This window comes from Archocentrus centrarchus, chromosome 13, assembly GCF_007364275.1.
Source record: "Archocentrus centrarchus isolate MPI-CPG fArcCen1 chromosome 13, fArcCen1, whole genome shotgun sequence".
Lineage (NCBI taxonomy): Eukaryota > Metazoa > Chordata > Actinopteri > Cichliformes > Cichlidae > Archocentrus > Archocentrus centrarchus.
The window spans coordinates 36,969,555-36,985,297 of record NC_044358.1 but is presented as its reverse complement, the minus strand read 5'-3'; the positions used below and the strand labels follow the sequence as shown (position 1 = coordinate 36,985,297).

At 41.7% G+C, this 15,743-nt stretch overlaps 1 protein-coding gene across 1 annotated transcript; it reads right to left on the bottom strand.

Moving 5' to 3' along the window:
- Positions 1-547: 547 nt before the first annotated feature.
- On the bottom strand, positions 548-15,562 carry LOC115790594 (von Willebrand factor A domain-containing protein 5A-like). Its single transcript, XM_030744427.1, has 19 exons — positions 15,412-15,562; positions 14,000-14,047; positions 13,643-13,845; positions 13,326-13,548; positions 8,909-9,075; positions 8,711-8,825; positions 8,417-8,592; positions 8,240-8,328; positions 7,806-7,950; positions 7,469-7,548; positions 7,264-7,378; positions 6,966-7,124; positions 6,777-6,880; positions 6,282-6,502; positions 6,133-6,198; positions 5,115-5,165; positions 1,561-1,724; positions 1,322-1,445; positions 548-1,218 (listed from the first exon to the last, which is right to left on the bottom strand). Exons 2-19 carry the CDS (start codon positions 14,037-14,039, stop codon positions 1,139-1,141), a joined length of 2,322 nt encoding a protein of 773 aa, XP_030600287.1. The 5' UTR covers positions 14,040-14,047; positions 15,412-15,562; the 3' UTR covers positions 548-1,138.
- Positions 15,563-15,743: the final 181 nt, after the last annotated feature.

The following is a 15,743-nucleotide window of genomic DNA, read 5'->3' as shown; positions in this document are numbered from 1 at the left end:
CCTGGACTAAGCATTTTATTGCACTTCTGTATCTATACTGCTCCTATCATATGCTCTTTTTTTTTTTTCTTCTGGTTAGATGCGGTATATAATTTGTTGCACTATACTTGTGACATGTGCAATGACAATAATTTTTCTAACCAAAGTTCATGAGCCTGCTCTCACAGATGAGAGCAGGTTCATCCTGAGCATGTAACATATGTGAAAGGGTCTGGAGAAGCTGTGGAGAACATTAAGCTCGATCACTGATGATCTGGGGAGGCATATGCATGGAGGGATGCACAGATTTGTACAGACAAACAGCACCCTAACTGCCTTTAGTGTATAAAAACCCATTATAAACCTTAATTCATGCACATTGGTTCAAAACTTTTTGAGATAGGGATTTCCTTGTATCACCTCCAGCAACTCCAGAAAGTTTCACTGAAACGCTACCTCTCCACTTATTGATGGGGGAGCTGAAAATCTTTTTAAAAGCATACACAGTAAAAATCTCATGCTAGTTTGAATTGAAAAAACACACAAAACTTTATGGTTGCTGTTGCTCACTTGTGTTGAAAGTTTTAATAAGATTTTTGCCATAAAGTACATTCACTGTGAGGTCAGCAGACTTTGTGAAACAATATTATTTTATAGTCCCTCTGCACAGATACTTGCATATCTAAATGACCAATAAACCAAATACAGCTGCACTATTAGGTGCATACGTCACCTTCACTATACTTTTCATCTATTAAATAGCTGTTTTGTAACTTCTACCATTTAAAATTTTATGTTACACTAAATATTCAAAATCCTCAGTCCCTCAGAAAAATCAGTAATAATTTGGGATTGACAGTTTTTTGTTTTAAGTATTCAACAAGTTTTTAAACTTGTTAGACTACAATGTGGCCCCAGCTGTATACTTACACAACATAAATGAAACAATGAAAGATTATTTCAATACAAGTTAAAATTGAACTTACAATACAAGCCAATAATCCCCAGTCCTCTTACACAGCTGAGCCTGGATAGATGCAGCATACATTAAGGCACATTATAAATGAAGTTAGATGATGCTAAGAGTAATGTGGATGAAGAATGGCGTAAATCTGCTGCTGTGTATTAATCGTAAAGGAGATGTTCAGTTAATAAAACCTCAGATGCCAAGGGCAGTTTTTTGCACACTGCAACCCAACAATGCATTTCCGGCTTCCAAGCACTCGGTCACAGATGGAGCTGGAAAAAAAAAAAGCAACACACAAAACAAAATAACCAAATTAGCATTAATCTGAATGTAGCAACTCAGCACAAGCTCAACACGTATTTATGTGCTTCCTACCATTTTGCGCATTGAGCCATGACACAGCCTTTGCAGCCAGAAGCTCCCACTCATCCTTTGCATCCGTCTGGAAACCATGAAGCCAGATCAGAGCCAGAATGGTGGCCCACACTTCACTGCTGGCCTAATGTGTAAAATCAACAGGTGTGTACTTTTGAAAATCAGCTTTCAAAACCATGTCACATGTATGTTTCAAACCCCCACTATTAATGTATCTCATGATGTTTTTAATAACCTACCGGTGCAGGCTTTGACTTTTCCACCTCCTCGCTGCTCTTTCCCAGTGCAGCAGCCAGAGCTGGATCAAGCAGCCAGCAGCCAGACGCCTTCTGGAGGGAGACTAACTGCAGCAAAGGGTCTCTGGGTGGCTGCTCAGCAATTTCAGCCTCTTCATTCATAATTACTCAAGGGGACAATTGAAAAATAAATAAATAAAAATCATTTATGTTGATCACTATGAGTTTAATAAAATAGATCAGATGATTTGGTTAGCATCCATGGGGCAATTTGTCATAATCAAGTTAAGAAAATTACATTTTTAAATAGTTTTATATTTATGGGTATTTGATGATGTTTGTTCTTTTCTTGGTGTAATGCCGAAATAAATTGCTGTGTATCTGATTTCTGCTTCTAAATGCGGAACTTGTCAGTTTTCTTTGTGAGCTAATGTCAATTTCTTCCTTGAAATCATCAATTCACACATATTTCACCATTGCTTCAATTTTAAATATGATTTCTCCATCTTTACTAACAGGCTCAGTACCACAGGATTCTAAGCTTGCAGTAATTGAACCATTAATTAAAAAGCCCTTTCTTGATCCAGTTGTGTTAGCTAAGTATAGACAGGTTTCTAACCTTCCTTTTATTTCAGTGCAGCATTTAATACCACTGACCATAGTATTTCACTACAGAGATTATAACACACTGTTGGTATTATAGGAACTGCACTGCAGTGGTTTGTCCATGTAAATGGAGTCTTGTTCACACACAAACGTTAGGCACAGTGTTCCACAGGGTTCTGCGCTGGGACCAATACATTTTACATTATGCATGCTTCCCTTAGGCAATATTATTAGTAAATGCTGCATACATTTTCATTGCTATGCAGCTATCTCAGTTTTATTTATCCATGAAGCCAGGGCTCAGTTGTTCTAAAGGTGTAGTCTGGTTTAGTAATCCATTTATTTTGTTCCATAGATCATGTAATCCAGCTCACTTTTGTCCTGGTTGTTCAAAAACTGGACAGGATCCCCCTGATTCAGGAACAGAGTTTTAAGGATTACCAAATCCAGATTATTGGACATGCAGGGGGTACCAAAATTCACACAGAATAAAAAAGATCCTTAATTAAGTTCATATAAAACTCAATATAGTTTTATATTAACAGTCATTTGATTGAATATTTCATTGGCAATAAGATCATTATGTAATCTACAACCATGTTCACCTGACCATCATTGTTATGATACAGTTACACTGTACAGCACGAAATAAACAACTGCACAACCACAAAGTAAGAGAGAAAAAAGTTGGATACTGCTTTCTGTTAGCTAGTCAAACAAAGGGTCTACACGACAGGATTTTGGCTTATCCAGGTAACTTCAGGGTTAACCCTGGGTTTTCTGTACTATGAAGGTGGTTCACTTCTTACCGGGGTAAACTGCCATGGTTACTTATGCTGTAGACCTAGCCTGGGTCCTATACTACAAAGCGAGTTCAACATACCCAGCAACTTCCATTACCTGAATTCACTTACCCTAACATTGGCAATCAGGAGCAACAGTCACAGAAAACTGGTCATGAACTTTCTATGTTCAGGGTTTCTCCTGCAGGTTCACATGAAAGGGGTGGTGTTTACGACATCTAACCAATCTAAAAGGAGCATTTCAGGGATCATTACTTTTCTTCCAAAGAAAATAATCCGTATGAGTGTCACCTTCAGAGGCGTTATCAACTAAATATCTATAAAGAACAAAAAAAAAAAAAAATTATACCAGTAAAATGCCAGAGCAAATCATTAGTCTGGTAATATAGCATACAAAGTGGTTAAAATAAGCATTTTACTTCCAGCTAATTATTTTCTGGCTGAGCGCACTCTCACTGCTGCTACTTATTTCTAAGGAGATGGCTGCTCTGAAACTTGAAACTGGATCATTGAAATATTGAAGCTTACTGTCCCACAGCCTGATATAGAAGACATGCAAATCACTTCAATTTCTCTGCAGATCAAAGTGAAAAAAAGACAATCATTCTCTCGCCCTCTAGATCTATACCTATATATGAGAGGGGAATTAAAAAGTCAAATTATATTTGAAATCCTGATATTTTATATCAAAGTAATCTTTATTCAAATGTTTTGAATGATGCAGACTGGAGACTTGATCTGGTTAAAAACAAATCTGGATTGCATTATTTGATCTCATTGTGTCATCTTGTTTTCCCTTTGAACAACCGGATTTCAGGATTTTATCCTCACTGGATGAATCCTACTGAATTACTTTGGAACAACTGGTTCCTAATGATACAAAACAAACACCTGCAGGCATGTCTTAAAGATTTAATTTCCTGCTTCTTAATTTAGACAAAACTGAGATTATTGTACTTAGACCTAAAAATCTTAGAAACATGCTATCTAACCAGATCCTTACTCTGGATGGCATTACCTTGGTCTCCAGTAACACTGTGAGGAATCTTGGATTCATTTTTGATCAGGATATGTCCTTCAATGCACATATTAAACAAAATATATAAAAATGCTTTCTTGCATTTGCACAAGGCCTAGAAAATTAGCAACATCCTGTCTCAGAAAGCTAATTCATGCATTTATTACTTCTAGGCTGGATTATTGTAATTCATTATTATCAGGCTGTCCTAAAAGCTCCCTGAAAAGCTTTCAGTTGATCCAAAATGCTGCAGCTAGAGTACTGACAGGGACTCGAAAGAGAGAGCAGATTTCTCCCATACTGGCTTCTCTTCATTAGCTCACAGTTAAATCCAAAATGGAATTTAAAACCCTTTTTTATTTATTTATTTATTTATTTTTTACATACAATGCCTGGTATAATCAGGCCCCATCTTATCTTAAAGACCTCATACTACCATATCACCCCAACAGAGCACTTCGCTCTCAGACTGCCGGGTTATTTGTGGTTCCTAGGATACTTAAGAGTAGAATGGGAGGCAGAGCCTTCAGCTTTCAGGCCCCTCTTCTGTGGAACCAGCTTGGATTCAGGAGACAGACACCCTCTCTATTTTTAAGATTAGGCTTAAAACTTTCCTTTATGATCAAGCTTATAGTTAGGGCTGGATCAGGTGAACCTGAATCTCCCTTACAGTAGTTATGCTGCAGTAGGCGTAGGCTGCTGAAGGGCTTCCCATAATGCACTGGATGTTTCATCTTATTAAATTATTAATAAGAATTATTCAACTATGGCTCTCTCTCCAGTAGTTTGCCTTTTGTCCTGACTTACTCCCAGCCAGTTTCAGCAGATGACTGCCCCTCCCTGAGCCTGATTCTGCTGGAGGTTTCTTCCTGTTAAGTGAGTTTTTCCTTCTCACTGTTGCCAAGTGCTTGCTCATACAGGTTTGTGTGGTTTTTGTGGTTTCTTTCTAATACTGTAGAGTCTTTAACTTACAACATAAAGCACCTTGAGAAGACTGCTGCTGTGGATTGATGCTTGATAAATAAAATGCGTTTGAACTGAATTAAATTATCTCCCCCAAATTTTTTACTACACATTAAATACAACAGTTAAAATTTCAAGTACAAAAATACAAAATAAACTTTGTATACCTCCATCAGTGCACAGCTCGGTGTAGTCATCATCCATTTCATCCACTGCATCTTCAAAGGACATACTTTATTACAACAGTGATCACACCAAAACATTTTAGATTTCTAATCTGAATTAAAACATTTTTTTCAGTACAAACTAAATTCATTAGCAAATGAAAGTGATGCAGGATCGCGTTGCTCTTGAGCCTGAGTGCAATGTGTGAATGACCTGAATCGTTCATGTGCAGCTTGAACCACTCATTTGACATCCTGTGATCCAAACAAAGTTATAAGGTCTCATCTGAGTCCTCACCCAGAAATGCAACTCCATAATTTACATATAATACACATCTAATAATATCAGTAATAAGTGAATTTGTGGCTTTGATTTATTCTGGTGACATATAAGACATAAGAGGTGTTTTAGCCTTAGTCTCTGTGCTCCAACATGTTGCTGAACTCTTTGACAGCAATTAAAGAACAAAAAAAAAAAAAAAAAAAGACTCAAGCACCAAATAAGCTCAAGTGTAGTTTTTTATGAAGTCATCAAACACAAGGCTTCTGTACATGCCTGTAATCATCTATGAGAAAATGAGACTGATATGACGATCCCAGCGACCTGAGGGTTCTTTACATAAGTCACCCTGCTTCATCTAGTAATTAAAATTAGCTCCAGGATCAGCATTAAAACAATGTAAAAAGTAATGGATCGATAATTCCATTCAATTTAAATATTGCATATAATTGGGAAACAGGTCATTTTTAGACTAGTGCAGCACCATCATATGTAAAACCACCTGTGTTAGAGCAGAGGTGATGACATGCAGCTCTCATTACTGCTAGTAGTACTAGTAACTAGTCTGGTATCTGCTGTATCAACACACAGGGTTAGCCTACAATATAATAACTTAGATACTATTAAATCAAATTATTTGCCAATACTGCTTAACCTGGGAAGAAAACAAGAAGGATTTGAAGGTGGTTACTGATGTAGTACTCTTACTGTGTTTGTAAAGGTACTGAACCTTGTACTCACCTTCACAGAGATAATAGGTACGCATCAGACAGCAGGGGGTAGCAGCAAAACCCAATACACCACCCACTGAGAAGATAAGGATTACATTGATGCCACAAGCACAATATGGTTGAACAGGACAGGGTTCCTCCTTGTTGCTTTACACTCACTGGGTACTGGAATATCTCGGTGCAGAAGAGGTCCTTGGATCGCCTCGTTTTTGTCTTTATTGACAGCAATGAAGGCGGTGAAAGAACTGCTCACTCCTGATTGGACACTCAGCTGCACCACCTTCTCCTTCACTCCTCCATCATTCTCTCGCCTGCTGTCTCCCTCTTCCATCTCTAGCGAGCGAATAAGAGTGCGAGCAGCTAACCTGTGGACTGTTAATCTACAGACAGGAGCAGGAAGCACAGCTGGAGTTCATTCTGTATTTCAAGCCTTTGAAAAGGTCTATAAGCACATAATGACAAAGATCTCAATGACTGGAACTCAGACAACATAATCCTACAAAAAGTACTTACGCAGTGTGATGCTTTAAGCTCAGTGTAAATGTCAGTATTGTCCACATGCTGCCAGTTACACTGCTAACATGTACAAACTAAGTAAACTGAGCACTGTAAAGTCACCATTTAATTCTGCCAGCAGACTAACAGCTCATTTACCCAGTGTCTGCTGCAGGTCTGAGACTGAAGTGCAGCTGGTTCTCAGAGGGATGACCTGCCAGGCTGTACTTCACTGTCACACAGCCCTCTGCTGCCTCTGAGCTCTGAGACAGAATTACAGTGTTTGAAGTCATGTTAATGACTGTCATCAAATACCTAAACAACAACATGAGACGGTGCTGCTCCTACCTGTCCACTGAGCTGGGCATAAATCAGTGACCTCTGACCCTGAAAAACTGCTGTGATTGGTGGAGAGAGGACAGTGACAGACACTTCCTTTGGTAAATCCCATGTGACTGAGATGTCGACCACAGCTGGCTGGAGAGCAAATCGCAGCGACTGCATCACCTGAAAAATAATGAAAAACTCTACAAATATACACAAACAGCTGGAACAGACATTTTACTCACTGCAGGTCTGATCTCAAATACATATCTGCTGCTGCTGCAGTGTTTAACTTCACTTCTAATTGTGTTTAATGTCTTACTTTTGGTTGCATCCTGTCAGTCCCTGTGATGAACTGAGCGTGACCTCCTCCTTCCTTGGCAATCCCATTGATGAGAGCAGAGCTGGCCCCTTCCCCAATCCCAAAAGAGAAACACCTGCAGTAAAACAGTTTTCTTTAAGTACATTGAGGACATGTTGGACATTCTGGGAATTGTGTAGATATAGTTGTGTGTTTGTGGTTTCACCTGTGAGAACCTGAATTCTTGTTCACCAGATCTATCACTTCTTTGGTGTTCCCCACCTCTCCATCAGTAAAGACAAACAGCTGAGAGCAGAGTTTACACACAAGGTCACACCTACAAGCTGAAACAGAACTCTCTGAGAGAGATACATCCAAGCTGTCAGTAACACAACTTGTTTAAGATTTTAGTTGGAAGTTGTGAGAGGAACAGTACGAGCCAGTCAGCAGATCAACCAGTATATTATTAGTAGATTGTGAATTGATCAGTCTCAACATATATTCTCCTTCTCTATGGTAATGATGTTTGAGTAACTGTGAGAACATTGAAAAGAGGGTGTTACCTGTCTAGGCTGATTGGGAATGCAGGGCTGGCTGTAAATATGTTTGAGGGGCTGCAGGATCTCCGTTCCTCCCAGATTAGCCTCCATCTGCTCAACTTTCTTCAGAGCCTCCTCCATGGTCTTCTCACTATACTCCACACTCTGACTATGAAACACAGAAGTGGTGGATGGTTGCAAAGCACTGCCAAACTCTGCACTGCTGCACTTTCAAAACTGACTTTTAAAAACAGAACAGTAGATTACCCAAAGGAGCCTGAAATATTTTAGAAATATCTATTTCAAAATGTGACGTCTTGATTTTAAAGTTATCAAACTTAATCTGGAGTTTTGTAGAATCATCAAATGGCAACATCTTACTGTATATAACAATAGGGCAGATATATTTACACACAAGTGACAACATTGACTTAAGCACATTTTTGTGAATCACTCACGGGAAGACGTGTTCATAACTGTCTCCAAAACTGTAAATGTTGAAATAGCAGCCCATTGGTAAACTCTTCAACAGGAGCAGCAGAGTATCCTTAAGAGAAGAGGGAAAACATGGTGAGACCACTGTGTGAGAGGGACACTGAAAGATTTTTATGATTGTAATAAATTATTATGGATACCCTGGCACTGCTTATGCGAGTTTCCTGCTGCTTGCTGTAATTGGTAGCACAGCCCATACTTCCAGATCGATCAACTAAGAAAACAAACTCTCCGCATGCAGTGGTTGAAGACATCACAGACTGGGGGAACTCAGGGTACAGACTCACCATCACCACTGGATCACCCATCAGAGTGCCTGAAAAAGAAGAGGGACTGAAAAATGATATGAATCTACAGTATATTCAAATACATGTAATTAACTGGAGGAGGATGATCATGGACCTTTTTAATCCAAATTACTAATTTTCACTGACCTGCCTCAGCAGAGGCCTGTCCTGCCTCCACCACAGCAGTGGGCTGGTGGGCGTCTTTGTAATAAATCAGCAGTTCAACATCTCTGTCAAACTTGTGTCCTGCAGCCAACTTGACCTGCAGACCACAAACACATTCATATTTAGTTCTCAGTAATCAGTAACAACCACACACAGCAGACACATCAGCACTCTACCTACCGTGGCCTGGGTTTGATCAGTGCTGAGGTACTGGAGAGGGTCCAGGGAACAGTTGGACTCTACTTTAGAGACTGGACGAGGAGAGGACACTCGGGCAGAGAAAGACAGACTGTAGGGCACCAGAGAGGCTGGAACAGAAGTCACCTGGACACCTGCACCTTCACTACCTGCACACAACATCAGGTTAGAAATGGTGTAAATATTGAAGCATTGGACACTCAAGCCATTTTGTCTGTAAAGAACCTGTGGTCCACATGATGCTGGAGCTCAAACAAGGAAAATAAGTCTTTTGTCAAGGAGTGGACAGTGGATCAGTGGACAACCAAAAATATTTTACAGCTGTTCTACTTTAAAAAGGCAACAAATATGACAGAAAATTTATGCAAAAGCTTCTTTTATATTTCCATGACTTTAACCTATAAATGGTACTATGACAAATATCGGTACAATAAGGTAAACCTAATAAAAAAAATTATTTTTGATATACAAGTTGATATAAACCATGCAGTGAGTGTGAAGTAGTTTACTGTGTAGGATTTTACACCAAAACATAAGTCAGCCACACAAAAGAACTAAACCTCTGTTTGTGTGCAGGCCCTGGTTGTTGGTGGTGGGGGCTTGGGTGGATGCTCTTATGGCCTTCAGGTTTGGTGTGTTAGATCCCACAGGTATTTGCCTCTGTGACAGCTACTCCGTCTCATAGGGTCCAGATCACTTCTGTCAGTGGGGTATTACCCTCTCCTGTAACTCAGTGATACTACTTAAGCTGTGGCGGGGCTGCTCGTCTGGCTCTAACTGCTAATATCAATCACTTAATCCTGATCAGAATGCTTACTTATGAGCTGGGTTTGATGAAGAAGGGGCTTGAAATTGTCCAATTCTGTCCTTAAATCCTTTTTTGAAGAGACTGCATTCAAGTGAGTCACTCGGCCGAAGCGACCACCCAAAGTCCAGTCCGTTTAAACTGCCTCCGTGAAGTGGAGAAAAAGGGGAAGTCCACAAAAAGATATTTTCTGTCCTTCGGTCCTCTCTGTAATCCTCACTTCTTAATTCAGAACTCTTCTCTGACTTAGTCCAAAGTCCAAAGATAGAAATTCTAAAGCAAGGTCACATCCAACTTCAGTAGGCAGGGAGAATCCAGCAGAACTGTTCAAAGTCAAATTAATCCGTGGAGGGTTTGGTCCGGTCCTCTCAGCGGAGCAGTTCTAGTCTGGGGAAGAAGCTCCTGAAATTCTCCTGTGCATCCTCTTTATATATCTTAATTCTAAGACACAGCCTATTTCCTAAACATCATCAAGACAGTTATCACCCCGTTCCTGATATCCTTTTAGGGTGTTTGACTTAAGACATTACTTCATTTCTAGTTATCACCCCACTGTCCATACCCATTTAAGGGACGGTTGGGCTTAACCATTACTTCACTGGGCCTTTTAGGTTCTTTTCCATTCGGAACAACATGCCTGGACATGTTTCTAACTTTGCTCTGTGCGTCTCCAGGCAACAGCTTTCAGTTCCTCATTTTACCCTTAGCTCAAGGATTTCGCAATTTCCTCAACACACTGCTCCAGCCATCATTTCTGTTACACTTACACACATCATTTGATCGTAAATCATATACTTCATTCTCTAACGGTTCTATAAATTTGAATTATGATTGTACATTCAGCACCAAGCTTAGGCTAGCAGGCAATCAAGATCTCAATCTTCACTTGACATCATTTGACAGGTGGCTGTGGTGTCCATGGTGGTGGGTGCTGGCCCCGGTCCATGTGGCCGACCTCTTCTGTGGGGGTCAGGGGGCGGGGTCTGGCGTCCGGGATTGCCCGTTTCCTGTTGGAGTCCCTTCCTGCGCCAGAGAGGTCTGCACCTCCTTGGGTGCACCACCACGTGGGGTGGGTTGGCCTGCGTCAGGATGTCTGGTCGGCATTCCGGGATTCTGGGGTGCCCCCTGATCCTGTGGGGGGTGGAGGTGGGGGGGTGTTCAGATGAGGGAGCAACAGTTTTCCACAAGGTGCCAGGTGGTCCTGTATCCAGGACCACCATGTATGGGTGTGGGTGTTCATGTGATGTTTGCTGTTGTCTTCTGTGTGTGTGTGTTTCTGTCATGTGTGTGTCCTGTGTGTGTATGATGTTTGTCTACGGTGTGGGCAGGGGGTGCCGCCAGGAGTGTGGTGGTGGTCTGGGGTGTGGCCACTTTAGGCCCTGGACCTGCCTTTCCTGCCCTGCGGCTGGGTGTAGGGAACCGGGGTGCTTAACAAGCCAGCAGTTAGCTGGCTCTCTCCCTCCTGGGGTAGTCTTCTACCTCTAGTACCTACTAGTACCACAGTGAGTAGGGCCACTTCCTTGGCTCTGCTCACTGGGCTGCATTATGTCCCATCCTTCCTTTTTAATTACATCATAGACATTACAGGGGGTGGCTGTAGCTCAGTAGGTAGAGCAGGTCACCTACTGATTGGAAGGTCAGTGGTTCAATTCCTGGCTACTGCAGGCTGCGTGCCAATGTATCCTTGGGCAAGATACTTAACCCCAAGTTGCTCTCCGACCGTTCCGTCGGAGTATGAATGTGAGTGAATGTTAGACGATTAAAGCACTTAGCTTAATTAATTAATCATGGAAGTGCTTGTATGAATGCGTGTGCATGGGGTAAATGTGAACGTGTTGTGTAAGGGCTTTGAGTGCTCATATCTGAGTAGAAAAGCGCTATATAAGAACTAGTCCATTTACCATTTACCATTACGGCTCATGACATGTCACAGTCTACACAGGGCCTTGGGGGGCAGGTGTGTCACACAGTGGTTAGTGGGTGGAGCTGCTGAGGTGGCCCCACTTGTCTCCTCACTGCTGCCTGCTCCTCAATTTTATTTACATCTTTGACATTGAGGGTCTTGGGGGGGGCGGTGTGGATGAGCGCTATTGGTCAGTGCTCATGTTACATCTGTCCCTCCAATTTTAACAGCACTGTAGCTTTCACACAGTCATAATCATTCTTCCCACTACATACACTCACACATAACAGTACATACACCCAACACACTGGGTGGGAGGAGGAGATGGGCAGGTCTTCCCACACCCCAGTTTCCTGCACCTTTCCTGGGGTCTGGGTAGTGGTTCGGGGCTGGGTCGGCTGCTTACCTGGGTTGCCGCTGGCTCTGCGCTGATACCCGCTCGTCCACAGTTCGTGTCCATGTTAAGGGCTGTGTATATATGCATGAGTGTGCGACTGGTATATATGTGTGTTTGTGTGTATGACTATATGGTCAGTTATGCCCCTCCGGTGTGGGGGGGGGGACCTGCTGGAGATTGGGCGGCTCTCAGGCACCAGAGGCCTTGGGGCTGTGTTCTTGGCTCATGCTGGGGGGGCCGGCCTGTGGGGGGTGGGCTACTCATTGCCTCTGGCTCTCTGGGGCTCTTGCCCTTTGGCCATGGGAGCTCCATCTAGGGTCTCCCTCCTTCCTCCTCTGGGTTGTGCGTGCTGCGTAAACCTCTATCATAAACTTCTTTATGATCTAACTTGTAGCAAAATAAGGGAAACCCCATATAAAATTTGGTTTACTGTCATTTAGTTAACACAGTTTCATAACAGGGAGAGTCAATATTTACACACAAATGGTGTCCTGTGAAAAATTAAGTACACCCCATGATTTAAGAGCTCGTACAGCCACCTTTAGCAGCAGTAACTCAAAGTAACTGCTGTCTGTATCTGTTTCTGATGTCATTGTGAAGGAATTTTGGTCAATTCATCTTTACAGAATTTTTTCATTTCATTGAGGTTTTCACACACTTGCTTATTAGCACCTCTCTTCAGGTCCAGCCACAGCATTTTGGAGGTTGAGGTCTGGACTTTGACTGGGCCATTGCAGCACCTTGAATTGTTTATTTTTCAGTCATTCTGTTACAGATTTGCTGCTGTGTTTGGGATCATTGTCCTGCAAGATGAACCAGTTTGGGGTAAGTTTTAGCTGTCGGACAGATGGCCTCACATTTGACTCTAGAATACTTTGGCATACAGAAGAGCTCATGGTCGATTCAAGGACTCCATGGTGTTCAGGTCCAGTGGCTGCAAAACAAGCCTAAATCATCACCACTGTGAAATGGTATCAAGTGTGTGAAAACTCTTTTTCACAGGACTACATTCGAAAATCACAGTGTGATGACAACTGATTTCTTTTTCTTGTAGAAAGTCAAGTTACAACTTGATTTCATTATTGCCCAAATTTTTCTCACATCTGTGTTTCCCTGTATGTGGCAACAGTTGCATGTCTGGTTCTGTGTTCACCCACAGAGAAACTGGCAAAGTTTGAAGAGTTTTTTTTTTTTTTTAACACTTTGTGTTCCATCAATGATGGAAAGGTTGGTTTAAGACTTTCCCTGGTGTAGCTTAAGGATTTCTGGTCCAAATATTTTGAAGTTTTCCTACCCTGAGGTTGGTATCGAGGGTTGAGCACAGCAGGCAGGCAGAACCTCAGCCCATCATCAGCCTGCACAGCCAGCTCAGTGACATACTCCAACCTGATGGAGGCGCTCTCCCCTGGAGGCAGACTGCCCACACTCAGAGAGAATATATCTGGACTCTGCTCACTCTCCTCCAATAGGAAGGCCTGCTGACCGGAGCTCAGAGCATCATCATACTCCTCACGAGCCTGAAGGACGGAGACACATGTCAGTATCATTCACTGTGTTTATTGTTGTCTTTAATCTTACTTATAATGAGGTCATATTTACTGTCCAGCTCACCTCCTGTTTCTCCTTCACCTCAGCTACAATCTGTGTCTGTCCAATCTTAGCACTGAAATGACAGACAGCAGCATCTCCAGGCAGAGGGAAGACAAAAACAGCCTCTAATGGTTTGTCCTCCTTGTTCTCGTAGTTCAGAGTGGAGACCACTGTAGCCACATGGTCCCTCACCTCCAGCTCCACCTCAATGCTCTTCAGAGGAACTGACAGAGAAACAGAATTATGACAAATATATAGACCATACAACAAGATATTATTATGTGCCATTATAAATAAATACACATTCAAAGATTTCATTAATCATTAATGAAATGAGGCTGCAGAGAAAACAGAAGTCTCTTTGTTTTCTATCAGTACCTGGTTCCTTCTTCAGAGTTAGCAGACCGCAGCAGTTCATTATTGTACCTGTGAAACAAGAACATTTAAACTCTTAATGTTGAAATTTTACTACTGTGTATTCTGGGTATTCCTTACCAATAATAACGAATATTTATTGTTGTCATTTATAAATATTTCCACGTGAATTTCATCACATGATGTCTTCATTCTGATTATGATGAAGACAGTGAGCGTGACCTGAGGGGTCCATTAGGAACGAAACTCAACACAGCTTTCTTTGCCTTAGCGGACTCTACCAAACCTAAAACCCAGCTGGAGATAAAGGCTATTATAATTATGGTTATCATCTTTCTCTGTTTCAGGTCTGAGCGCACTCACATAAAAAGGGGCGTTTTGCGGGTCACAGAACGTCTTCCTCACAATATGATCCCTGTGCGTGCTGCCTACTCCAATCAGAGACATTATCAGGTGATGATGATAAAAACGTATTTAAAAATCTAATGAATATTAAAAATAATAATAATAATCAGAACACAGAGCGGTAAAATAAACAGTTTACTTCAAGATTATTTTACTCAGATCTTGGTTCTGCTGATTATTTCTAAGGTGGCGGCTGCACATCAGAGCTCTGAAACTCTAAACTGGATCCATTTAATGTTTAAATGTCACTGTCCCGCAGCCTGATGAAGGAGATGAGGAAACTTTTGTTTTTAGGCACAAGTGAAATTAATTATCGAACAGGTGTGTTTGTGTTCTAGTAGTTAAAATTACAGCTGTGCAAAACAGACTCAGCAGCAGATTATAATAAACTTTAACAACTCTGTACATTTTCCTGCATCACTGACTAATACACACATTTCCGATTGCAGCTTCCGATTCGGGAAATGGCTAAAGGGCCATTCCACTTAATTTTTCGCTACCTTCAGCATCTTTAATCTGCTCTAGTTAAAAATCTACAACACCTACACACTTCAAACCTGGACTAGATTATTCTGCACTAATAGTAGAGTATTTAAAACCAAGTGTGTGATTTGTGAAACCTTGATCTGATTTGTGAAACTTCAATAAAGGGCGATTTCAGCACCTTTTTTGCATCTAATGTGTAGGTGTTGTAGATTTTTAACTAGAGCAGATTAAAGATGCTGAAGGTAGCGAAAAATTAAGTGGAATGGCCCTTTAGCCATTTCCCGAAGCGGAAGCTGCAATCGGAAACCAACTTCAGCTTCGTCGACTATACACCGTTTCATTCTATGGGCTTACTAAAGTGCGGCGTATTGGCCTGCGCAGATAAAACTTAGACTTTAAGCTCGATATAGGCCGTGACAGCCCCCAGGTTGCTGTCTTTTTCAGGTTTGCATGTCAGTGCGCAGTGATATGATTCTGAGCAGTGAGTGACCGGGCTGCTTGAAGACATGCACGTGGGAGCTTACCTCTAAGGACAGTCTGATATGTCCGTCACAGTTTCACTACCGTCCCCTCCTCTTCTAAATATGAGCGGAAACTGTTTGCGGTACTGACCTCACCGAGACGACGGTACTGACCTCACCGAGACGACACTACTGCCGGGTACGCTCAATTTGCTTATGAGAGAGCACCGGGTGTGTGGAGCTTTGCCTTTCAAGTATCAAATCGATCCACCCCTCCCGCCACGCCTCGCTGCACTAGATTTTGTGCACATTGATCCCATTTATCTGGGTTGTTTCCTCAATTCTGAACATGAGGCCACGTAAAAATAGCCAAATATTAGCATAAAAAGATTTAA